The 26,135-nt window shown below is 43.3% G+C and overlaps 1 protein-coding gene across 2 annotated transcripts in view; it reads right to left on the bottom strand.

Moving 5' to 3' along the window:
• The window catches only part of UXS1 (UDP-glucuronate decarboxylase 1), a 133,829-nt gene that overhangs the window by 11,663 nt on the left and 96,031 nt on the right, over positions 1-26,135 (bottom strand). For both annotated transcript variants that reach the window (XM_006883834.1, XM_006883835.1), the window contains exons 9-11: positions 25,776-25,897; positions 8,489-8,608; positions 606-649 (exon numbers count right to left, since the gene is read on the bottom strand). In XM_006883834.1, the coding sequence (XP_006883896.1) occupies positions 606-649; positions 8,489-8,608; positions 25,776-25,897 (286 nt within the window). The remainder of the gene's footprint in view (positions 1-605; positions 650-8,488; positions 8,609-25,775; positions 25,898-26,135) is intronic.

Below are 26,135 nucleotides of genomic sequence, written 5' to 3'. Positions count from 1 at the left end.
ACGGCACATAACAACAACAACAACAACATCTCTCAGAACCCAACTTGAAATTTTAAAATTTAGCTCCTAATTGATTTGACCAATAAAACATGAAAGTTCAATTATTTCCAAATAAACAAAAACTTTAAAAAAACAATTTCTTCAAATATAGTTTTATGGCACTTAGTTTTAGTATAAAGTCTGATAACTTTGAACACACTACCTTATCCTTAATGAGTTTCTCACGCATCCCAGAAAAACATGTTTAAAATGGACTGGATTTGGGGATTTGTTGGGTTGTTGGTGATTTCTGTCTAAATCGCCCAGGTCCCTCAGTGTTGAGAATATTCCCCCAAGGAGCACTAGGTGGCAGTAAAAGATTAGCCTAAGAGTCATGGGCTGCGGCCATGGGGCTGCTAAAACCAACCAAGCTTTAGTACACGGATATGAATGCCAATTTCTCACTGTTAAACAGAGAACTGCAAGAGCATTCTCATTTTATGACTAAAATTAGCTTTTAACCAAAGTCGTAAAAAGAACTAATTAACTGATTAAACAGATCCTTCATCGCTCGGGCAAAGCCAGCATCTCCTCAGAGTAGCACCGCAGCAAGCAAGCAAACTTACCTCACGTACTGGAATGCCCTCGTCTGAGACCCGGATCCATAGACCTGGAAAGAAATGAAACCTTAGGCTTCCTGGAGGGAGAAAAATGCACTAGAAAGCAGGGTTACTAAATACGCCACAGGGGCTGACTGATCCCCAATCGACATCCAAATCGTGCTGATGGTGACTCCCAGTTAAGTCTTGACCTACAACCCACACTTTTTATTTTAAAATTACGATCTAACAGAGGAGGGGGCAGAAACAGTGAATAAATAAATATGCATACACATGCAAAGTCCTCCCTAAAAAAACCCTTGAAAAACCAAAACATCCCTGAACACATTAACCAAGAGAACTGGTTTATTAGAATCTTAGGATATGTCACGTTAGGGAGATTTGGTGGCCTCATGGTTAAGAACCTGCACTGCAGAGAGAAGATCTTCACCCTGAAACCCACAGCGTCCCTTTTCAGCAGGAAGTAGCTAAGAGAATACGCCGTCCCCTTTTCCTTATGACTCAGGGTGAAGTCTCTCTCAGGGAGGAGTGATAGGGAATGGCAAAGGATACACTGACAAAGAAGATTAATCAGAACTGGCTTTGACAAGCACTGTGGCATTTGGACAAGAACAAACTGGGAGGAGGGTAGAGAGAATAGTGCAACAATGAATGAGTGGAAGCCCAAAATCTCTGTAAATGTTTATGAAAATTAATAAAATATAATTATAATTAAAAAAAAAAAAAGAACCTGCACTGCAGTCCCAAAGGCACGTGGTTCTAATCCTCCAACTGCTACACAAGAGAAAGATGGGAAATCTCCCATGTGTTTTACTGCCTCTAAAACTGCTGGAGGGTCGGTCAACTTTGGGTTGGTCTGACTTGAGGGCATAAAACAACAACAACCCTGTGTCAAATGCTGTTGTAAGTTTTGACGACACTCCATCTCACAGTCTAGTTGGGTGAGAGATCAATATACTTAGTCACCAAGATACTTAATCAGGGTTCTCCATTCTGTCTACTCACGAGAATCAGATAGGTGTTCATCTCCAGACAACTAGACTCCAGGGATGTGGCCCAGAAATCCCTCTCTTTATAAATCTAGCTCCCAAGTGATATTAACGTGCGGTCAGGTTGAGAATCATCACAGGAAGCACTGGCTCTAAAAGAGGTGAGAAGAAGGAGGATGGGGCCACTGGTCTATTTTGTCCCACTGTTTTCATACAGCTTCATCATTGTTCTTTCCTCTCTGCCTGGGATAAGTCCACTAATCTACTTTTCCTCCTAGAAAAATGCTACTCACCTTTTAGGCTCAAATGTCACCTTCTTGTAAGCCTTTTGGATTTCCCAAGAATAGAATGGGCAGCTTGTTCTTGGTGCTCCTAGGTCCTGTCCACATCTTAAACCCTATGCTAGGCATGTTCATCTTCCCCTGATCCTAGACCCATGAGTATATGAAGGACTTTTTGTCTGACTCGTCTCAGTAGATAGTACTGATGCCCAGCAAAATAAGGACTAAGAGATGGACTATCTGAGGAAGAATGAGGCATTGGAGGAAGACTTAGCATGACTCTGCTTGTAGAAAGTGACGAAGACCTGAAGCACTTACTGAACAAGATCAAGGTCTACAGCCTTCAATATGGGTTATACCTCAACATCAAGAGAACAAAATCCTTAACCATTGGATTAATAAGCAACATCATGAGAGATGGAGAAAGACTGAAGTCGTCAACGATTTCATTTTACTTGGATCCCTAATCAATACTTATGGTAGTTGTTTTAGGTGCCATTGAGACAAGCACCACTCGTACTGACCCTAGGAACAACAGATCTGAATCTTGTCCTATTCTGTGCCAGCCTCTTTATCTCTGATACACTTGAGTCCATCGCCCAAGTTACTGTATCAATGTATCTCATTGGGGGTTTTCTTCTCTTTCGCTCTCGCTCCGCCTTTCCAAGCACAGTATCCCTCTCCAAGGAAAAGCCTCTCCTAGTAACATATCCAAAGTATGACAGACGAAGCTATGCCATCCTTTCCTGCAGAGAGCATTCTCCAAGACATACCTGTTTGTTCTTTTGGCCATGGGATATTCAGTACTCTTCTCCAGTATCACAACTCAAAGGAATCAATTCTCCTTCTATCACCCTTATTCAATGTCTAGCTCTCAGAGCGTAGCAAGTCAAACACCAAAATAAAGACCATGGCCTCAATCAGGAGCACTTTAGTCTTTAAATTGACATCACTGCTCTTCAGTATTTTGGAGAAGTCCTTGACAGCAGTCTTACATCTTGTCTCTTGACTGCTGGTACCAAGGGTGTTGACTGTGGATCCAAGTAAGATGAAATTAATGACAGTTGCAAACTTCTCTCCATGTATCATGATGCTACTGGTCCAGTGGTAAGTCCCTTTGTTTTCTCGATGTGAGTCATACTAAAGACTGTAGTTTTTGGTCTTCTGAAGCACTACAGATGCCATATTCTTCTTCACAAAGTCTAGCTTCATTCATTTTTTGATCATCATAGAGACTGAATAGGTATGCAGAAAGGATAAAGTCCTGACACATACCTTTCCTAATTTTAAACCATGCAGTGTTGTGTTTTTTTTTTTTTTTTCCCATTCAGACAATAGCTTCTTGATCTATGGTAGCAGCAGTCAAGAAATCAAAAGATGTATTGCTTTGGGAAACTGGCAGTCAAGGATATCTCCTAGTACTAAAGAGCAAGATGTCAGTTTAAAGACTAAGATGCACCTTATCCAACCCATAATATTTTCGATTGCTTCATATGCATCTGAAAGCCGGATCATCAATAAGGATGGCAGCAGAATAACTGATGCATTTGAATTGTAGTGATGGTGAAGAGTCTTCAATACACCATGGACTGCCAAAAGAACAAACAAATCTGTCTTGAAGGAAGTACAAGCAGCGTACTCCATAGAGGCAAGATTCATGAACTTGACCTCATTTACTTTGGGGCTAGTCATAGGAGGAATCAATACCTGGAGAGTGACACAATGCTGCAAAAGATGAGGGTCAGAGAAAGAGAGAAAAACCCTAAACAACATGGAATGACCAGGTGGACATGACCAAGCTGATGGTATAGGTTAGGCCAAGCTTCAGATCTGTTGCTCACAGGGTCATGAGTCTTAGTCCACTTGACAGCATCTAACAACAACAAGAAGATACTGAAAGACAAAACAGAAACATCCTTGGAGAGACTGCTAACCCTATAGTCTCAGACTGTGGACAGAGACACAAAGTTTTCTCTTGCTTGCTTGCAATGGAAAGGGGGCAAGTAGAAAAGGGTCCACTGTCCAAACTTGATTCAAACAATCTTGGTCTCTCGTTCCATTGTTTGTGCGTGGGGTGGAGTCGGGGTAGGAGGCTAGTCAGCATTAGATAGTCTTCAGCCCTCAGTCTGTCTCATTTCTCCACACAGTTTCCAACAAGCTATGCCAGCAGATTTGACAAGGACAAGTGGTTCTTTCCTTCCACATCCTGATTGCTTTTCCCCTAACAGCCAAAGACATACAAACTCCCAACTCAATGCTGTCAAGTTGCAACTGACTTCCCGCTGCCCCTCCCCTCAGTGGGTTTTCAGAGGCTGTAAAATCAGACAGGGGGTGAAGGGCCATCTTTTCCCACCGAGCAGACAGAGGAGCTGAATTGCTTATCTTTGGGTTGGCAGTGCAACTGTCTGTCCACTAGGCCACCAGAGTTCCATAATCACTCTCTACGCCCATTTCACATGTAAACTGGTATAACCTAGTTATGTTCTTGAGAGTAATGCTACACAGTGAGAAAAGGCTGGAGAATACAGATTCATGGTGGTTTCTGTCCACACGACACAGAAACTGTAGCAGCAAGCTCAGGAAAGGAAATGTAAGCCTCTTAGAAGTAGTTCTGCATTTTCCTGAAAGTTCTGTCTGAATCCAGTTTTTCAGCCTCACTGAAGCTGAGGATATAGCTGGGCAAGGCAGAAAGAAAGCAATGGCTCTGATTATACAGGAGACCAGTATTACGCACTGCCATGTCCGTTCCAACAGTCTACAAATCCATTTTGCACTTGTGTAGGGTTCTATAGGTGAATCTTCCTTCCTTCCTTCCTCCCTCCCTCCCTCCCTCCCTCCCTTTCTTTGCTTATCACTTAAGAGCTGAGGCTGATGAAGGTCACGGGTGGACTGGTCTGTACCCCACAGACTGAAAAGGATCTTGACTCCCAGTTCAGTGTTCTTTTCCCTCCCTTACTGTATCTGTAACTGCAGAACTGCCTGCATATCCTCCTGCCAATATGGCTAGCAAGCTGGTCTTGGCTATTCTCCAATCTCCCTGTCATGTGGGAATTCGATTCAGGCAGGACTTCTTGACTCAAGCTACAGAGCTCGTTAGTGGGCAAGCTGGTGGGAGTGCTGCTAACTAGCTGTTGATTTGCATATGCACCTGCTACTCTTGGGTTTGCACAATCAGTGCCGAAGGTGTGTAGACTCTCCTCTTCCATCTTCCCTGCTCTTCCCTGCTGATGACAATGGTGGTCTGCTGGTGTGTTCCGAAACATTTTCTACAACCTCATTGGACATGCAAGCAGCAATGGTGTCTACTCAGCAGCCCTAGCTGAAGGCTTGGTCTTCAGGCTAATCTAAAGCCTGGCTAGAGCACTCATGGCTGGGCTGTCCCATTTCACAGGGCTGAGTCCATATAAGCAAAGTCAGGTGCAGTTTTTGGTCCTCCTAGACCTGCTGATCCCCTAATGCTGGAAGTGCCACACTTGTATAAGACCAGCTAATCTGCTCCCCTGGGATCTGAAAGGCCCTCTCCTCCAGCCAGCCGTTTGCTGAATTTCCACTGAAGCCCTGCTCAATAACCCTGCAAGAAGTGGGCCAGGAAAAGGGAAGTCCCCACCACAGAAGGGAATCATTTAAAAAACAGCAAGGATTTTTTATAAAAGAGTTAGAAAGTTTTCAAACTCCACTGTTATATCCTAGCTGTCTTTATTGGACAACTTCAACGCCAATGAAACTTCCGTGTGTGTGTGTGTGTGTGTGTGTGTGTGTGTGTGTGTGTGTGTGAACTCAATTGTATCTCCTCAAAATGAAACTGGATAGCTTCATGTGAACCACACTCATTTATTTTCTAAACTTACTAAATGGGAATAAAGTTATTTTTCTGAGCTTCTATTTCATTTAACTTAAACAGAATTTCAGTGTATGACTTACTGAGTTTGGAATATATTTCAAATTATCATAGCAGACATTTGATATGGCAGGGACTCAAGACGCTCAGATGTGCCAAAAGAATTTTCTTTGCCAAGGGATAAGATAACAAAAGGCCTCTGAGAAAAAAGCAGCTGGAAGGTAAGGCATTGCATTAACCCAGTTTGGAAGGCAGACACTAATGGTTTGAGTGTTCCCAGTGCACATTGAAGGGATCTTTAATCTTAGAAACTACAGATTGGAAAAATAGGAAAAGAGAAAAGATGGACAGACACGTCTCTTTAGTTCCATTCTTACTAAACTATTCTCCAAGGTGGTGTAGCTGAGAAAATCAAGAATGATCCTTCCCACAAGAACTCCCCACAGAACTGTCTGGCAAGAGCTTACAAAACTAAGAAATTATACTCAAATGGATACAAGAAAAGAATGAAGGTTAGTGATGTCATCAAATTACTGATGAGAAATATTCTGTGTGATAACAGGAAAAGAAAACACATTCTGAAAGGCCTCCCCGAGGACTTGTGCCTCTTTTCCACTACAGGAGTTTAGACGAGAACTTAATGCCCTTCTTGATGGCACCAGTGATCTTCGTCCTCCCCTCGCTGGCACAGAGGCTTGCTTGGCAAGGAGACAGCACATCAGTTATGACTGTCTGGCCACAATGCATTTACTCTTGTGGCAGACCGGGGGCCTTGCTTTCCTACCTACCACTGGGGCTCTGGCTGCTGCTGAGGTTGCAATCAATCACGAAGTTGTTTCTTGGAAGGATTTTAACAGTTTACAAACAAAGCAGCTCTGATCTCATGTTGTAAGGAAACGTTATTGAGTGCAGTGGCTCCACAAAGCAGTGGGGCTGTCCCAGACAATGATAGGTTCTCAGCAGGACAACCAGAGGGAGGGGAACCTCAGCTTTCCAGAGCCTTGGAACCTCAAAAAGCAGGAAAAGAGGAAGCACAGAATGATAGTAAATCTCACCTTGTAAGTAATCACTAGCCTGCTGAACAAGTCTTTGAGTTATTTGTTCTCATCATAAAAGAAAGTAGCCATCCATAAACCCAATTATTAATTCCACCACCATTTACTGCCTGCCTCCTAGGGCCAGGCACTCTTCTGGGAGCAATGAATAAAACAAATTATTGACGTCAAAAAGCTCACACTCTAGAAGGGATTAAGGGGCTGAAAATTAATATATCAGCTGGCAAAAAGTAGGATGAAAATAATAAAAAGCACGGTTATACAGTGAGGGGCGGGTGCATGTTATTGTATACAGAATCGGTTTGAAAGTGTCCTTTAATGAGATGACAGCTGGGTGGGGATCTGAGAGAAGTGATGAAGTGAGGCACGCCTTGGTGGAGGGGACAGCGGTGACCGCTCAGTGGGAGGATGCTTGCCTTCCATATGGGAGATGCACCTTTGATTCTCAGCCACTAGATCTCACGTGCAGCCACCACCTGGACACTACAGCTAGACTAAATGATTGTTCCTCTGTGTTGTCAAGTCTGAATCAACCCACAGCAGACCCTCGAGTGGGCTTTCAGAGGAGACTGCTCATCTTTCTCTTGTGGAACAGCTGGTGGATTCAAACAGTGTACCTTTAGGACTGCAGCACAGCTTCTTAACAGGAAGCCACCAGAGCTCGCTTTCAGCTGAACACTAAAACTAGTCATGCAAGTCGCCAGCCACTTGTCTGTGGACGCTTTTGTGTGGCCACAACACTGAACAGGTCTCAGAAGAACTTCTAGAATAACAAAGTCTAGGAAGAAAGGCTTTGTGACCGACTTCCAGAAAATCAGCCAGCGACAAACCTCTGATGTAATGGTCTGACGCCATGAAGATGGAGTCACCGAGAGTCAGCACTGATTTGACAGCAACTAATTATTATCACCACCATGACTACCACCGTCACCACTACCACCATAAGAAAGCCTTGGGACACAGATGGTCTCATTCCTTCTTGCAAAGCACAGGGAGTGACCCCAAACCATCCACATCAAACTCTCTGTGCTGGGCTTCCCTGGAGTGAGAATAACTGGCAAGGAAAGCAACATTACGAGAGAAGTGCCAAGACCTGATCTCAACTCATCTCCGCTACCTTCTGATGCGGGACTCTGACAATATGAGGTGACGAGTAAAGACACATGTCAGGCTGCACGCAGCATGCCAAGCTAGAGACAGGGAAGATCTCTGCAGACAGGAACCTGAAGACTGGGAACCGGCAATGTGGAATAGCCACCTGTCCTAGGGAATATCTGGGCTCCACAGAGGTATCGCAGCAGGAGGATCTACACATGCTGGATTATTTTACCCACTTCTCTCCCCTTCAGGCAGTTCTGATGTAAGAACTCTGGGTTGGTACTGCCAATGTAAAGGCCACACCTCTCTGGCAGTCTGAATCTCAGCAAGGGAGAGATGGGTAATCCCCTCCAGAGAAATTTACAGCCTCAGATTACAGGGTCAGCTCTTAGCTGGTTCTGAGGTCCAACATGAGGGCAATGGGATGAGTTTTTCCTCCCTTCACCAAGGAAGATGTTAAATCAAGGGTGATAGGAGGCACAGAAACATATGCAAAAAACAGCAACTTCCCAAATGCTGTTTCTCGAATCAAATTTCCTCCATCCTTGAATATTGGTAGCCGAGTCCGGATATGAGTTGCAAAGTGGGCATAGGAAAACACAAGGTGCCTGCTGAGGCGGGTACACACCGTGAGCGGCTCCCCCTGGAGGGCCTGCAGGATGAAGTTGCTGACAACCCGGCCGTCATTCATATGCATGCGGGGCCCAAAGGTGTTGAATATTCTCGCCACGCGCACTTCAACTCCTTCCTGGAACCAAGAAGAAATAAAAGTAAAATGAGTTTCACCTCATGATCTGCTCTGATCTGCATTTATGCACTTTGCATTTCCAGTGGTCTGTACATAAAACCCGCCAGAAAACATTCTGCGTTGCCTTTCAACATGAAAATGGACTGCACTGTTTTGGTATTTATATAGCAGCTCGTCATACACAAAGCCATTTGTTTATTGCACTTAAACCATTGCTTGTGAGCCAATTCCAAACCACGACAACTCCATGTGCTTCAGGGCAGATCAGCGCTCCCTGAGGGTCTTCTGCCACTTCCAAAAAGAGGTCCTGGTGGTGCCCTGGTTAGAATTATACACTTCTAACTGAAAAGGGAGCTGTAGCGGCCGAGTGGTTAAGTAGCTGGCCTGTCATCAAAAAGGCATGCAGTTCGAATCCACCAGCTGCTCCATGGGAGCAAGGGCATTCTCTTCCCATGTGATTTCCTGCCTCTGAAAATCTGCTGGAGGGTTACCCGAGTTGGTTCAAACTTGATGGTATACAACAGCAATAATTAACTAAAAGTCAGATGTCTAAACTGCCCAACTACTCTGCAAGAGCTGCTTCCCTAAAGCTCTGGAAACCAGGTTTGAAATCTTAGGAAAGTGTCCAGTCTTCTGAAGTGCCACTGGGTGGGTATGAAGTACCAGCCTTGCAGTGAGCACCACACAGGGACTCCTACGAGGTTATACCAGACAAAGCAAAATATGTTCCACATTTCATTACAGGAAGATCATCATCATTAACATGCTGGCGACAAAATCCAGAGACCACTAAACCATGCAAGGGGGAAAAGTGTTTCTGTAAATTCACTTTCAGTAAATACCTATTTTCCCAAATGAGATCATGCTATGCATAATTTTATAATCTTTTTACCATAATATTTTGTGTACATTTATCGCTCCATAGAAATTTAAATGTCAATGACTGTTTGATAATAAAAAGAAAAACGAATGCTCTATCTTGGGAAAAGAGAGACAAAAAAGAAAGTTTCTGAAAAGAGCTATATGGGATCTTCTTGTTATTAACAATGATAACAATGATTAGTGTTGTTAGCTGCCTTAAAGTCTGCCCCTGGCTCACGGCATCTCCATGAACAGTACTAAGGGAAATGCTGCCTGTTCCTCAGATATCCCTGTGATAAGTTGTGGGTCAGACCACTGTGATTCATAGGGTACTCACCTATAGATTACCACACCTTTCTTCCTAGTCTTAATCTGTAAACAGCACTGACATTTGTTTAGCACTCCTCTAACACACACACACACACACACCCCTCTGTGGGAAGTGGGTGGTAGGTGTGTATTCCACGTCTGGGACTGTAAACTGGGTCTCCTGCATGAGAAGTGAGAGTCTGCCACTAAACTATTATTGTCCCTATGACACTGAGTTTCAAACAAATAAAACAAAATAAAAACTATTGTTAGGGAGTAGATTGGGACTCACACTGACCTTCCAGGTTGAAGTGAAATGCCCTGCAAGATTTCCACAGCTGCACGTCTTTACAGAAGCAGACTGTCACGTCTCTCTTCTGCAGAGTGGCTGGTGGTTTTGAACTGTCAACCTTTCCCCTAGCAGCTGATCAGTTAACCACTGCTTCACCAGGGCTCCTTCAACACCTCCCTCTTTCACTGTCTTGAGTTGGAACCAACTCACAGCTGATCTTCCAGAGGGTTTTCAGGGAGATCACCCTTCTTTCTCCTGAGGAGCAGCTGGTGGACTTGAACAGCTTGCCCTTGGTTGGCAGTGCAACTCCTTACCCACTAGGCTACCACAGCTCCCTCCTTCTACACCACTTCCCCCAAATTTGCTCTCTCTCAAACTCACTGCTGACTCTCCATTGGGTTTCTGAGGATGTGTGCTGCAAAGGAAGAAATTCCTCATCTCTCACTTGATGAGCTGCTAGAGGATTCGAACAAGTAGAGAGGCATGGACTTTGGGTTAGCAGCACAATTCCCAATAAGCTAGGCCCCTATCCAAGCCTAGAGTGTCCTTGCTGCCATCCTTGTGTCCAAGGTCCCACACCACCTCTGCTCAGATTCCCAAAGCCTAAGCTTTCCATTTCCTGCTTCAATCTCGCCTCCCAAAAGAGAGGCCAGAAGTGACTGTCCAGAACCCTACTGCAGCTATCTTACTACAATGACTGAAAACGTCTGTACAAATCTGCTAAGGTCCTGGGCACAAACCCATCCTCACATCCCTCTGCTGTCCTTGTTTACCATGTGCAAGCCATGCTTGTCTCTGTCCACTCCTCAATATTACTCTCTTTCGGACCCTTATAATTGCCTGCTTCTCCTACTTGGCCCTCCTCAGTCTGACACTTAAGTTCTATCTCTCATAAAGCGTACAAACGGTGCCTCTGAGAAATTCGCCCCTGAAGCCCTTGCAGGGCAGGGCTCTAGTTTTCATTTGCATACCTACTTATGTGTAAGTATACATGGGAGCTCTGGCGGCCACGTTGTAATGAGTTGCGCTGCCAATGGCAGATAGTTTAAATCCACCAGTTGCCCCACAGAAGAAAGGCGCGCAATCTCCTATCACGTGGTTTAGAGTTGCTGAAAACCCTCTGGAGTGTCGGCCATGAGTCAATTCTGACTCTATGACTATGACTGAACAATACACAGCAAGATTAACATTTTCAACAATTTCTACTTGCACAATTCAGGGATATTGGTTGTTGTTACGTGCCATCATGTTGGAACCAACCCACAGATGACCCCTCAGTGGGTTTTCAGAAGCCTGATCGAGGGCTGCCATGAGTCAGAATAGATTCAATGGCAATGGGTTTCACGTGAGACCAAACTGACAACAGCATCTCTACAGTTTGGGGAGAAACTTAGAGGGTAATGAGCTACAGGTAATGGAGTATGTAATCAATAAATCTTTACAGAAGAGGACTTTCCATCTTTTTTCCAGGAGTGGCTAGTAGACTCTAAAACTCTAACCTTTGGATTACCAGCCCAAAAAGTAATGCACTATGCCTCCTTTAAAAGAGCCTGATGCTCAAAGCAGATGCAGTCCAATGAATATGTGTCTGGTTGCCTCTGTGAACAACTGTCTCCTATGCCACGAGACCAGAAGAACCAAATAAATGATACCTGGCTACAGTTACTCAACAGTTTGATCAAAGATCCTGTAAAAGAATCCTGATCCAAAGGGGGGGAAATGTGGAACAGAACTTCAAATTGGAAAAAAAAAAAAGAACTTCAAATTGACTTTTTCGTTTGTTTACACAAAGTTCGTATACATGATGTTTCACACTATTCTTCATTCATTCTGTGTTTCATACAGTCATTCTCATGCATTACGTTTTCTAAAATAAAAAAATTCTGACTTCTTAAACTGTTGGCCAACAAGGACTGGCAAGTCACAGATAAATGGCAGAAGCAACCTAAGTTGTGGCTGTCTAACGGGTAAGGAGTTGCTGCCAACCTAAAGGATAGAGGTTTGAAGGCACTAGTAGTCACAAGAGGAAAAGATGGGCAATTTACAGACTCTGAAAATCTGCTGAAGTCAGCTATGGGTTGGTTGCACCTCAACAGCAACTGAGAGAGAGTAAGGATGAGTGAGAAGGGAGGGAGGCGCAGTGTCAAACCCTTACTGTCTCTGACTGTGTGGATGATCACACTCGAGAGCCTTCTATCTCTTTCCCTCTTTCCCACTGCTGCAGGCGTCGCCCATCTCATTCCTAGTGCATTTCCAGACACTGTTCCTCACACCTCACATCCCCCTGTTTACTGATGACAGCTACCCCTTCGACTACACAAGCTCACGCTAGGGATGCTCACAGCCTTGCTGGGCTTTTATCTGCACAGGTAAGCCAGTGGTTCTCAGTAATGGTACCAAGACCTGTCAGTGTCAGTTGAAAGGATGTCAGAGCTAACCTGCTGTGATAGGGATTAAAAGATGTACCAACATTTATAATTTTTTTTTCCTTAAAAAACCATTAGAATAGATTTAAGGATGACCTGAACTATAGCTATGTTCTGTGAATGAAACACCCTATGCCATGTACACTGGGGAGAGATGAAAACATGAATAATAGCTTCAATCACAAAGCTCTGCTTCTGTAGCCCTGGCTACACCAAGACACATAAACAGAAAAGCTTTCATGTCTAAAATATAACCTGTTTAAAAACAAAGACACTTTGTTTTAGAAAGCCACTCTTAAAAAGAAAAAAAGACCTTAAAATAGGAACAAACATCTATGATTTACCACAGTATTATTTATATTTAAAAAAATTTAAGACTTAGGAACCCAAAATAGGCAGTCAAACAGCCAGGAACAAAACATACTAGCACTGTTTAAAACAGTCATCTCCAAGAAGTGAGATAGGATGTTTACTTTTCTCTATGTACGTCTGCACACATTCCATCCTTTTTTACAACTATTACTGCTATAGTCAGAAAAAACTTTATTTTTAAAAAAGTAAGCAATCAGAAAAGCATATTTTGTAAAACTCCTAAGGCATTCGTCAAATAATCTTATTTAATCAGTAAATTCATAGGCTACTTGCTGTGGATAAAAATGTTAAACACTTTTGAATCACAAATTCTGAATGGGTTTTAATTCTGGAACGCTAAACAGATCCTCCTGACAACACACCCAAAGTATGTGAGACAAAGTTTCATCACCCTTGTCTCCAAGGAGCACCCTGGTTGCACCTCCTCCAATAAACAGGCTTGTTTGTTCTTTCCTCAGCCCGTGAAATATTCAGTATTCTTGTCTAACACCACAACTCAAAGACACTAAATTTTCCTGTTATTCTTGTTCATCGTTCAACTTTCAGATGCATAGGAAGTAAATGAAGACTCTGGATGGGATCAAAAACACCTTAGTCTTTAAACTGACATCACTGCACTTTGGGAAAAATGACTCATCAACAATCTGTATTAGTCAGATGATATAACTCTGCTTCCTGAAAGTGAAGAGGACTTGACTTGACACACTTGCTGCTGAAGAGCAAAGACTACAGTATGGATCACCTTTGAACATCATGAAAGAAGAAATCCTCACCACTAGACCAATCGGCAACATCATGAAAGATGGAGAAAAGATTGAAGTTGTCAAGGATTTTACCTTACTTGGATTGACAATCAACACCCATATTAACGGCATTCAAGAAATCAAAAGATTCACGTGCTGGGAAAATGTGTTGCCAAGGACCAAGGTGTTAAATACCAAAAATGTCAGTTTAAAGACCAAATAAAGTGTTCCTTTTTTTAAATTTACAGTTACTTTAAAAAAGTGCTCTTGATCCAGACTATGACCTTTTCAGTTACTTGCTATTCATCTCAAGGCTGGACAATGAATAGAGATGACAGAAGAAGAGGACTCAATATCCCAGGGACTGACAAAATAAGGAACAAATATGTCTTGAGGAAAGTGCAGCCAAAGCGTTCCTTAGAGGCAAGGGTGGTGAAACTTCATCTCAATTACTTTGAGTACATTGTCACAAGGGGTCAATTGTTGGAAAAAAAGACGTCACATCAGAAAAGGTGGAGGGCCAGAGAAAGAGAAGACAGCCTTCAACAAAATGAACTGACACAGTGATTGCCCCAATCAGGGCTCCAGCATACCGTGAGGGTGAGGATGACACAGGAGAACGCCATCCTCATCACTTGTTCACAGGGTCGTAGTTGACTCAATGGAACTTGACAAAAACAGCAAAGGACACTCATTTAACAGGGCTAATTTAGCACACAGCTTTAGTTCATTGTTCACAGCTTTAGTTTGTTTGGCTCCACAGTCAACACTCTTGGCACCAGCAGCCAGGAAATTAAAAGGCGCACTGCCATGGGAAAGTCTACCGTTAGGGACCTCTCCAAAGTACTGAAGAGCAATGGTGTCTCTCTGGAGACTAAGGTGCGTCTGATACAGGCCATGGTCTTTGCAATCACTTGTTATGCATCAGAGAGTTGGACAATGACTAGGGAGGACAGAAGAATTTATGCCTTTGAGCTGTGGTGCTGGAGAAGAGTATTGAGAATACCACGGACTGCTGGAAAACAAACAGATTTGTCCTGGAAAGGGTTAAACCAGGTGGCTCCTTGGAGACAAGGATTCTGAGGTTCCGTCTAACATAATTTGGACATGTTGTGAGGAGAGACCGGTCCTTGGAGAAGGACATCATGCTTGGGAGGGTGGAGGGACGGCGCAGGAGGTGAAGGCCCTCTATGAGGTGGATTGATTCAGTGACTGGGGTAATCAGGATAGGAGTGTCAGAGACAGTGCGATTGGCACAGGATAGAGCAGGGTTTAGGGCTGTTGTACATAGGGTTGCTATGAGTTGCAAGCGACTCGACGGCACATAACAACAACAACAACAATTTAGCACAGTAATTCTCTATCTGTGTTGTGAGTTAAAACATGGTGCTGAGTGCTAGGCTGCTAACCGAAAGGCCAACAGGTTGAACCCATCACCTGTACCATGGGAGAAAGATGTACCATTCGTTTTGGTAAAGATCACAGCCTTGGAAATTGCACTTGGAGTCAGAATTGACTTAACTTGGGAGCAAAGGATTTATAGTGGGTTACACGAATTGCAAGGTCCCATGTTTGCTTTTGAAATGGCTGGAGTCCTCCGGCTGGCCACCTCCGGCCACAAGCTGCCGCATCCATTTTCCTGGTGTGCTGGACCAACACACGCAGTTTTTTCGTGGATGGTGATATGAAAAGGTTGGAAAGTAGGCAGCCAGGAGACAGATAACTTATAGAAAGCACAATGCTATGTTTAGCTACCCTTTCTCCCCCAATAAAACAGGATAAACTTTCTGAGGATTAAGATATGAGCTATTTATTCTAAATCCAGGAATAAATCAACTCCTTTCTCTACTGAACTAATAAGTAGAGACTATTTAAATTGGAGAGAAGAAGGAAAGATCTTGATCACAAATAAAACACAGCTCCGAAGTATCCAGTTGCTCTTTGCTGATAAGGTGAGGAAAGTATAAAAAGTGGATGAATACAGCTTTATTCTCAGAGGAGATTAGAAAAACCTCAGTAAACGTTACAATAATCAATCCAGCTTGCCTGGCAAGACGACAGCTCCATTGTGTTATACAAAGTTTACAACAGAACAAATACTCTTCACCCCATGACCTTCTCTTTCGTTAGAAACAATGTCCCAGAACACAGAGTCATTAAGAATTGAGGTCTGCAGGCATTAGCTAGTCAACACTTAAAGAAGCTCCTTTTATGTTCATAGTTACACTGTTTATTAGGGAAGAGAACTTTATTTTTCACTTTGGATCCATTACAGCTGGGCCTACAGGGCAGCTCCTCTGGACAGCTGCAGCAGTAGCAAAAGCAAGGATACGTTTTCTAGGACTTGAGGCCACTTTACACCAGGGTTTCCTAAGGGTCCATCTCGTTCAACTATGGCTGAGGAACTGACCTCAGAACAGACCTCGGTTTCTAAAGCTGGGCGAACTGGAGTGGCAATACGAAGTAGGAATGAAAGAGATCACAATACTATAAAGCGACCAAATCTCTTAGAAGACTGGAAAGCTGCAGTGTCTAACTCAAAGCTGGAGGCCAACCGTGCCACACCGAATGGCTGCTGCCCTCCAGCTGGGTCAGTACAACAATCTCCTGCAACGACTCACTACACCTGTTCTTACCCCATTCCTGGACTTCCACATGTAACATGCTTCTGTTCTAGCTATCATTCCCAGTCACCCCACTTCTAAAAATCAGGTGAGTCTTGAGTTTTGCTTATCGGCCATGATCGAACTGGTTCAAAACCCTAGTGGACATCAGTAAGACAAGCTTTGTGTTACATGTACACTCAGAACTGAGTTCAGTGATCAAGTGTCACTACAATGAAGACTTTCTCTCCTGTCATGTGTTAGCATCTTCTGGACTTTGTTGCTGATCTGTGTCCTTCGCTGTACGGTGAGGAAACACTCCACCTGGAAACAAAAGCTGCCCTTGTTTAGCATGCATTACGTTTGAGTACCAGCCATTCACCACCCCTAATCCACACAGTAGGTCCTACAGTGTGTCTGAGTGTGTGTGTACTGTCAGTGGGTACATGGCCAAGGGATATTGATGGAGGTGACTCTTTTCATAGCCCACATGATTATTCCCCATCTCAGAATGGAGGAAAGGTCCAGTATATCTCATCCCTCTCTTTCTCAGAAAGGGCAGAATCAGAGTGGAAACCCTGGAAGTGCCCACCAGGAATGAGGTCTCCTGCCCAACAAGTACACTCTGATTCACATTCAGACTCATGACTCACTTTCAAAGCCCTAACTCTGGGTGACAGATCCTGCCCTCTACCACTCTGGCATGGATTTGAGTTTCCCATCATGGGTGAGATGATGGCCTCTGAATACACAAGGCAGTTAATTCAGAAAAGGAACTGCTGAATCATTCTTAATAATGACTGGTTTTCACTTTTGTGTTCTGTGGTTTTGCCCCCTGTGGTGAACCATGAATCATTTACATATGACTTCAAGCAGAAGAAGTTTGTATCAATGAGGACAAGGACAACTTCAAGTATGTGCTGTAGCTCATTTATCAGCAAAAATGAAATGGAGCTTTGAGAAAGGATAGATGCTCAGTACTCCAAACAGGGAGAGTACACAAAGCTAGCTAACTACCACACAAATCAGGACATGGTGGCAATCGTGGACCAGGTACTGGAGCAGCCACAAGGACCACGTTTCTGGGGGAATCACTAAAGTTTTCAAAGACTTAAAATCCCAATCTTTAATTTGAAAAGAGTAACAATATGTGTACACCACAGGAATACAAAGTAAGTATGTGGAACTACTTTGAAAAACTGTCCTCATTTTATATCTCCAAGAGACGGTTCTGAAGCAGGCATTAGCTCCTGAATTCTGTCTGTTCTTGTGGTCTGATAACTAACCATGTCATAATGGTGACCACATATGAAATATCTCAGAAACATTTCCATCAGGCAAGCTGGCCTGAGGGAGATAGCTGCAGTGTTCTGAAGGTCTTTGACGTGTAAACCAAGACCCCGATAATGTACAAGTCAACATGGGTAAGCTGGATTCACAGCGCCTCCTTTTCTCATTCAGAGCATCCGAGAGAGTGTTTGAGGGCTGGGAAGCATGTCCTGACAAGCTGAGCCAATTAATGGCAAGCCTGATTCAATGCTAAGCAGTGATCCAAGTGGTATAATGGAGGGAGAGGGAATTCTTCTCTTCCCTAAATAACTTTCATAATAAAAAATATTACTAAAACCCCAAACCAGATCCATCGCTGTCCAGCTGATTCTACATCACAGAACTCCTGTAAGACAGTAGAACAAGGTTTCTTGAGCTGTAATCTACACAGGAGCAAGATGCCACAGGGCTGCTGGTGAGTTTAAACCATCAACTTCTTGGTTAGAAGCCAAGTGCTTAATTACTATGCCATCGGGACTCCTAGAAATGTTACTAGGAGGAAGTAAATGGTGGATACTTCTGTAAACTTAGCTTTCTTTTAAAATGTCATCTTATTAGACAAGATCTTATTACACCAAGCCATTGAACACCATGCTTTCATTCTTAGAAGATGCTGGAGAAGAAAACGGGTATTGCAGACCTGCTCATCAAAGAAAGGGGCCTGAGATTCAGAAAAGAATCCTCCCAATCACTGTTATGCCTACAGCTTTTTCTCAACCAAGTACGGAGCATGGTTTTCTACAGGGAATAGAATGTTCCTGGGGACAGCAGCTCAATGGGCCATGATGCTTCTATAACCTTCCTCACGCCTCAGGAGAAATACATGCACAACCCCAGTTACAAGAAAAGCTAAAGTAACAGAATAAGGAAGACTTGAAGGTTGAAATCACTCAAATCCCCTGGGGCCTCTTATAAATGCATCTAGATGGCACCTTCGCTATACCTCGGGATGAGACTGGGTCTATTATAGTGCTGAGCCTGCCTTGCTGAAATAAGATTCTTCTGCAAGTCGAGCACGACTCCTGGCGACCCTATCAACAACCCATCAGAACTCTGTCCTTTTCTGTGCCAACAACTTCCTAATCTCTGACAAACTCAAGTCCATTTCTACATTCACTATGTCAATCAACCTAGCTGAGGGGTTTCCTCTCCTTTGTCATCCTTCCACCTTTCCAAGCATGATGTCCCTCTCCAAGAAATAGCCTCCCCTAACAACAGGTCTGTGTGGATCACAACAAACTGTGGCTGACTCTGAGGAGAATGGGAATCCCAGAACTCTTGATTGTGCTAATGCGAAACCTATACTTGGACAGGAGGCAGCTGTCAGAACACAGTAAGGAATTACTGCATGGTTCAAAATTGGGAAAGGTGTACATCCTTTTCAATGTATATATGGGTGTACACCTTTTCAATGTATATAAGGGATTCAATGATTATCTGGGAGGCTGGGCTCTATGAGGAGAAGTGTGGCATCAGGATTGGCAGTAGACTCAACCATCTATTATGCAGATGACACAACCCTGCTTGCTGAAACTAAAGAGGACCTGAAGCGCTTGCTGCAGAAGGTCAAGGACTGCAGCCTACAAAATGGAAGAAAACAAAGAAAACATCAAGAAAAGAAAGACTCTTACTACTGGCATCATGATAGATGATGAAGAGATTGAGATTGTTGACAGCTTCAGTTTGCTTGGCTCTACAATCAACCCTCTTGGTACCAGCAGTCAGGAAATCAAAAGACGAATTGCATTGGTAAAGTCAGCTGTCAGAATCCTCTCCAAAGTACTGAAGAGCAACGATGTAAGTCTGGAGAAGAAGGTGCGCCTGATATAGGCCATGGTCTTTGCAATTACTTGCTATGCATCAGAGAGTTGGACAATGACTAGGAATGATAGAAGGAGAGTTGATGCCTTTGAGCTTTAGTGCTGGTGAAGAGTACTGAATATACCATGGATTGCTAGGAGAACAAACAAGTTCATCCTGGAAGGAAGCCAGGCTGCGCCTGGAAGGCAAAGTTTCTGAAGCTTCTTTTGACATACTTTGGACATGTTGCAAGGAGGGATCAGTCCTTGGAGAGGGACATCATGCTTGGGAGGGTGAAGGTACAGCACAGGAGAGGAAGACCCTCAATGAGATGAATTGATTCAGTGACTGGGGTAATGGGGATATGTGTGTCAGAGACAATAAGACTGGCACAGGACAGAGCAGGTTTTAGGGCTGTTGTACATAGGGTCACTATGAGTTGCAGGCAACTCAATAGCAAACAACAACAACACATCTAAAGTATGTGAGACAAAGCTTCATCATCTTTGCCTCCAAGGACTGCTCTGGTTATACCTTCTTCAAGACGTATCTGTTTGACAGTCCATGGAATATTCAGTACTTGTCTCCAGCACTATAGTTCAAAGACATCAATTCATCTGCCATCCTGCGTCACTGTCCAGCTCTCAAATGCATAGCAAGTGATTGAAAAGAGCATGGCCTGAAAAACATACACTTCAGTCCTTAAACTGACATTACTGCTCCTCAATAATTTGGAAAAGTCCTTGACTGCAAACCTTCTCAGTGCAATGTTTCCTGATCTCCTGACTGCTGGTCCTAATGGTGTCAACTGTGGACGAAGTAAGATGAAGCTGTTGACAATCTTTTCTCTAACTATCTTCTTATTGTCTATTGGTCCCGTGGTGAGAATTTTTGGTTTTTTGATGCTGAGATGCATCTTTGTGTACAACCTTTGCAGGTTGTAGTCTTTGATCTTCTGCAGCAAGCACTCAAGTCCTCCTCACTTTCAGCAAACAAGGTTGCATCATCTGCTTAACACAAATTATTGATCTTCCTCTGATCTGGATCTGGACGGAACATTCTTCTTCAGAGTCCAGATCCTCAAATAATCTGCTGAACATATAGACTGAACAGGTGAGAGAGGCTACAACGCTGACACATGCCTATCTTAATTTTAAACCTTGTAGTGTTCTTTCACTCTGCTTGTTCAACAGCCTCTTAGGTCAGGACTTACTGGTCTCAGTTTTTCTTTCTGCTGTGCCATGCTATTTATGGTTTTATGAACTGTGATCTGTTCAGCAAACCTTAGGCAGTATGCAGGGCACATAGTCTGGGGAATCCAAACTCACACAGAGACTGTGAACCCATATGCGGAAAAAGAGCAGGCTACAGACCATTACAGGCCCCACAGTGGCCAAAGGCAAGCAGAAGCTGAAATTTAATTTCTGAAAAGTTCAAACTACTACTGGAACCCCTATGAACCTAACAGTCACCTTTGAACTATTTGGAAGGAAACCTGAGATAGCTTTCTGTAACGTAAGTGATGTTTTCAAAAAAGCAGATTTTTCTGGGATAGCAAATTCTATTTTCAAATGCATTGCTTCATTCTTAAAAAGAAACCCAGGGGAAAAGTCTTTGTAAAAAAGGGAAAGCTTTTATAAACTGATTATCCATATCTTGATGTAACTGTAGCCAATTCTTTCTTATCAATGGGGTTTATTCAAAGTAAGATACACTCCTGTGCTATTGGGGAGTATGTGTCTTGAGAACACAATGAGGATTCATATGTAAGAAGAATATGTCATTTATTGAAAAAAAATAAGAATATAAGTTGTAAAATCAATAAATTATAAAAGTGGCCAAAGGCGTATTTTTCCACTGCTTACTCTTCTTTGATTATTTTTCCCCTTGATTTGCCCCTAGAGAGCACAAATTTAACACCACAAGTTTTGAATTTTCTCCTAGAACATGTTATCTTGAAAGACCACACACTTAAAACTAAAATCCAATCATATCACAACACAGCTCCTTGTGGATAAATCTCAGCACTGTGATAATTCTAGAACAACCCTCCTAAGGACAACTTATTCTGGGTAAAGTTACACTATGATGAACATTCTAAACACACACACACACACACACAAAAAAAAAAAAACCAACAAAAAACAAACCAAGACTCAAATAAATTCAATTCCCATAGACTCAGATACATGCGTTCCTTTTTTTCTCTCAGTCATGCCTCCTTACTCTCCAGTGACCCATTTCACATCTCATCTGGCTGGAACAGTCCCACGGGGACAGGTGGTCAGGGGAAGGAGCATGGCACTGCAGGGAGCCTACCTTGGGGTGCAATGTCTACTCAGAGCCAGGGAGCTGGAAGCAAGGTTGGAGCCTGCTCGCCCATTTGAAATGGGGCCAGTCACATGCTCCTCGAAAGGAGCTCTGCAGGATGAGGGCAGATGAAACAGACTGAATCCCTAAGAGAGGGCCTAGTTCCTATGTCTTTCCAATCAATGCCTCCTACAGGTGCAGAATATCCTCAACTCAGGATGTGACCTCAAGACAGCAGTCTACCCAAGACATGAACATCAACAACCACCCTGTGGGTACTGTGGGTACTGGAATCTGTAGGAGCTACAGTCACCAAATCCAAGAGAAATGTTTTTGTTACGTGCATCCAGTCAGAATCTACTCATAGCTGACCCTCCAGTGGGTTTTCAAAGGCAGTAAATCTCACAGGAGTAGACGATCCATCTTTCTCCTGCAGAGTGGCTGCTGCATTCAAACTGCATGTTTATGGGTTGGCAGCACAGCTCCTTATACACTAGGTCATTAGAGCTCCCTAAAAGAAATGAGAAGCAGCAAAATCATCCAGTGATTTGTCCCAGGCCAACTGGACTGTCAGAACACTTGAAAATTGGCTTTTCGCTGAGGGCATGCTTAACTGTGGACATATGGTCTTGTGGACATATTGGTCAACAGCTGTGAGACCCATATAAGGTGGTGGAGAGACTGGAAAGATATGGTGAGAGATGGTGGTGGAGTGACTGTGAAGAGACTGTAGCAAGGTGTAACCAGAGGAATTCTGGAGATGTGGCCACAAGGGTTTTTTTTTTGTTTGTTTGTTTGTTTGTTTTTTTAATTTTTCCTTGCTGAACTGAAATTAGGAAAACCTGACTTATAACGGCTCTGAGATAAGATTTTCTGGGTGTTGACAGGAAATCAGAGGCTTCTTGCATTTGTGCTGTTGAACTGAACTTGGACTTTCACTGAGGGACTGTGCCTTGTTAAACTGACTTGGGACTGATGGACTAAACCTGGACTTACATTGTGAGATGTGAGATAGTCTTTGCCTCCCCCACTTGCCAACCTATTTCCCTAATAAACCATGCAACTGTTAGTAATGTCTTTGAGTCTTGCAACAAATTGCCAGTCTGATCAAATGACTGCTAAAAATCGGGGCAGGAGCATGTGAGATGGCATATCTAACTATGGAGCTATTTATACAGCACCATGGACTTACTGATGAGGACTATTTCTCTTTATGAAATGGGTAGAAGTCAGACTTGGCCACCTTCATGTTGCGTCTGCTTCCTTCACACCAGACCACTGATCAAGAGGTGGACCAACCATGGGAAGGAGGCTCTCTCATCCATCCTTGATGTAACCCACTCACTCATTGCTGTTGAGATGAAACCAACTCATAGCTGGTCCTCCAGCAAATTTTCAGAGGTTGCAAATCACACAGACGGAGACTGTCCATTTACTCCTGCAGAGCAGCAGGTGGCTTTGAACTGCCTGCCTTTAGGTTGGCAGTGCAACTCCTTATCCAGTAGGCCACCAGTGTCCCCCTTGATGGTAGAATAAAAGCATCACCTCTGTGTCTCAAATGTCTTCATCCTTCAAAATCTTAAGAGGGTGGCTTTTATTTTACTTTTCGCCTTTAACCTTAAGATGAGATCAGGGGTAACAATTTTCCTTCCTCTTTGATTGTTCATGTTTTCTCCTTCCACCTCCCCCCATATAATTTAGAACATCATGCTATCATAGAAATTTAAACCTCTCTCAATTCCTGGGATCTGTTACTACGAGCAGAGAGGACAGGCTCTCACATTTACCTCCTCAACACTGATCCAGAGAAAAGAGAGACTGTGCGGCAGGTATGATCTTTAGGGCCCAGTTGGGACCAGTCTTGGACCTCGTGGTTCTCCATATAGGAGAATAGAATATGTTCCTAACATAAATAGGGAATAGAAGATAGAAAGTTCATCTAATGTCCTTTTTAGAAGTCTCTCAGATCTCATGCAAGGCAATAATGGATTGTGTTCAGCGCCACTGCTTCTAGCCATGTTTACTCTTATTAGCAGGATGCCCTGACTTCCACTACTAACAGCCAAAGCCATCAGGTCCAGACAAAATTCAGATACCTCACTCATTAGGGCCACATAGCTGAATGAGGGCACCATAGGGTCAGGTACCCTTATCACACCTGCTCACAAGTCCAGAAGAACTACCGTGACACCACCACAGCAAAGTGTACCAGGTAAACATCAGTCCTTGGGTAACATGCTAAACACAGGGATAAACGAGCAAACCTATAAACTGCTGGGGGTTATACGACAGTTTTAAGAGTCTCTGAGTGGCACAAAAAGCTAACACTGGGCCACTCACCAAAAGGCAAGCAGTTTATGCTCACAGAGGTAGACAGACACGATGATCTGCTTCTGAAAGGTCCCAGCTTTGAAAGCCCAATGGATCAATTCTACTCTGAACACACAGGGTCATCACGAGTTGTAATCAACTCAACAACTAACAGCAGAGAGCTTAGACTTTAATTATCATGGTTTCCTTCCCAGAAAGTCTGTGGATATCTGCTACATGGCTACTGTTATGATCAAAACCAATTCATAAATATTACTCCCCAAACTAATTGTTGTTGTTATGTATCATAACAACTAACCCATAGCTTACCCTCTGGTGGGTTTTCAGAGTCAGTTAATTGCATGGGAGTAGACTGCCCACCCTTCTTCCATGGAGTAGCTGGTGGCCTCGAATTGCGTGCCTTTGGGCTTACAGCACAGATTCTTGCCACTAGGCTACCACAGCTCCTTACACACTAAAATAAACCTACTTGCCCCACATCAACTTTAGTTCATTTCTTTGTACAAATATACACAAAGGTTGTTCTGCCTCTCCAGTAGACTATCTTGTTCTTATGTCAAGATATTCAAAATGGTATAGATACTCATTAACTCATTCCTATTCCTAAGACTAAAGAATATAAACCAAGTTCCCAAAGTAGCCTAGCACTGATTCTGTTTTGACAAAGAAGTAAACAACAAAGTTTTAAATACATCACCACAGGGTTACTTTGGGAGTCTGTAACGTTGCCATTGCCTTAAAATTGTGATGAGAAAGAAACCTCCGTTACCCCTCTCCCAAAAAAGGAAAGAGGAAGGGAGGAAAATCCAAAGCAACATGTGTGTGATTTCATACCGCCTCATTAGCTCTCAGGCTGTGGAAACGCCTGGAGCAGGACACCCTGGCATTCTGTGAGGGCCGAGCACTGGGAGGTCCAAGGGCTCTAGGACAGACACTCGCAGAAGACACTGCATACCTCGGCCAAGTCTGCCTGCAGTGTGGCCCCAGAGCTGAGAAATGCTGCTCACCAGAACAGATATTCACTCAGCTTTCAGGTCTCCAAGAGCACAGGTCAGCCCCTTAGCATCTGCCAACACTCTGTCTCGTGTCCATGTTTATTAATCTCCATGTTTCTAATTTGAATGAAAGGGATGAATGGCTTATTTCCATTAAGATCTTAAAGATCTTAAAGCACTCACGCAAGCACAAGGAAGACAACGTTACTGATAAGATGCAGGATATTAGCCTGATGCATCACTTGACTACACCCAGAAGTCCTTACCTAAACTGTCTCACCTGCTCCTTCCCAGACCTCTGAGGTATGATAAATCAACTCTACCAACACCACAAGAACTGAGAGACTAGCGGTCACACGATGGCGGAGTCAGTATTGGAAGCCAGCTCCTTGGTCTACCAAGTCTGAGATCTTTCTACTACAACATGTGAGAGAGTAAGATTACCAAAATAAAAATTTTTTAAAAATCCACTGATGTGAAGACAGATGCACTCACTAGCAATTTGACAATACAGAAGCATACAGTTCATTGGCACACAATAATACTAAAAATCTACAAATTTACTCCGGGAAGCCATCTTTGAAAAAGAAAAAAAGATAAATGGGGGAGAATGTTCATAATTCATAACAATGAAAACTGGGTTTCTCCAACATCATCTCCTGGTAACATTAATCATGACATTTAATTCCTTTCGAGATATTTCTATTTGACGTTACTTAAAAACATCAAAACCATCCACCCCAGGAGCTCTGCTCATAGAAACCACAAACCGCCCAGAGCCTGATTAAGAGCCTACCTGCTTCATATAGGCATAACACATGGTCTCTGCAACACGCTTTCCTTCATCGTAACACGCTCGCGGTCCTATGGGATTCACGTGTCCCCAGTAATCCTCACTTTGAGGGTGGACTTCAGGATCTAGGGGTAGGAGAAAAACGACACTTTATTTCATCTTTCGTCTTACAAGCTGATTAGCAATACAGATTTATGAACTTTGGAAAGACTATAGTAAGTATTTACCAATGGGCACACACACAATCGCACCACTAGAAAAGATTGGCCATCCTTGTCGCACTTGAAAAGACCAGGGTAAGCATTTACAAATGCTGCTATTTTTGTTGTTTGTTGTTAAGTGCCACAGAGTATGGCTCATAGC

The sequence above is a fragment of the Elephantulus edwardii genome, unplaced genomic scaffold (genome assembly GCF_000299155.1).
Source record: "Elephantulus edwardii isolate Elephantulus edwardi_28Jun2011 unplaced genomic scaffold, EleEdw1.0 scaffold00030, whole genome shotgun sequence".
Taxonomy (NCBI): domain Eukaryota; kingdom Metazoa; phylum Chordata; class Mammalia; order Macroscelidea; family Macroscelididae; genus Elephantulus; species Elephantulus edwardii.
The sequence above is the reverse complement of the archived record's forward strand: the minus strand, read 5'-3'. Positions and strand labels throughout refer to the sequence as shown.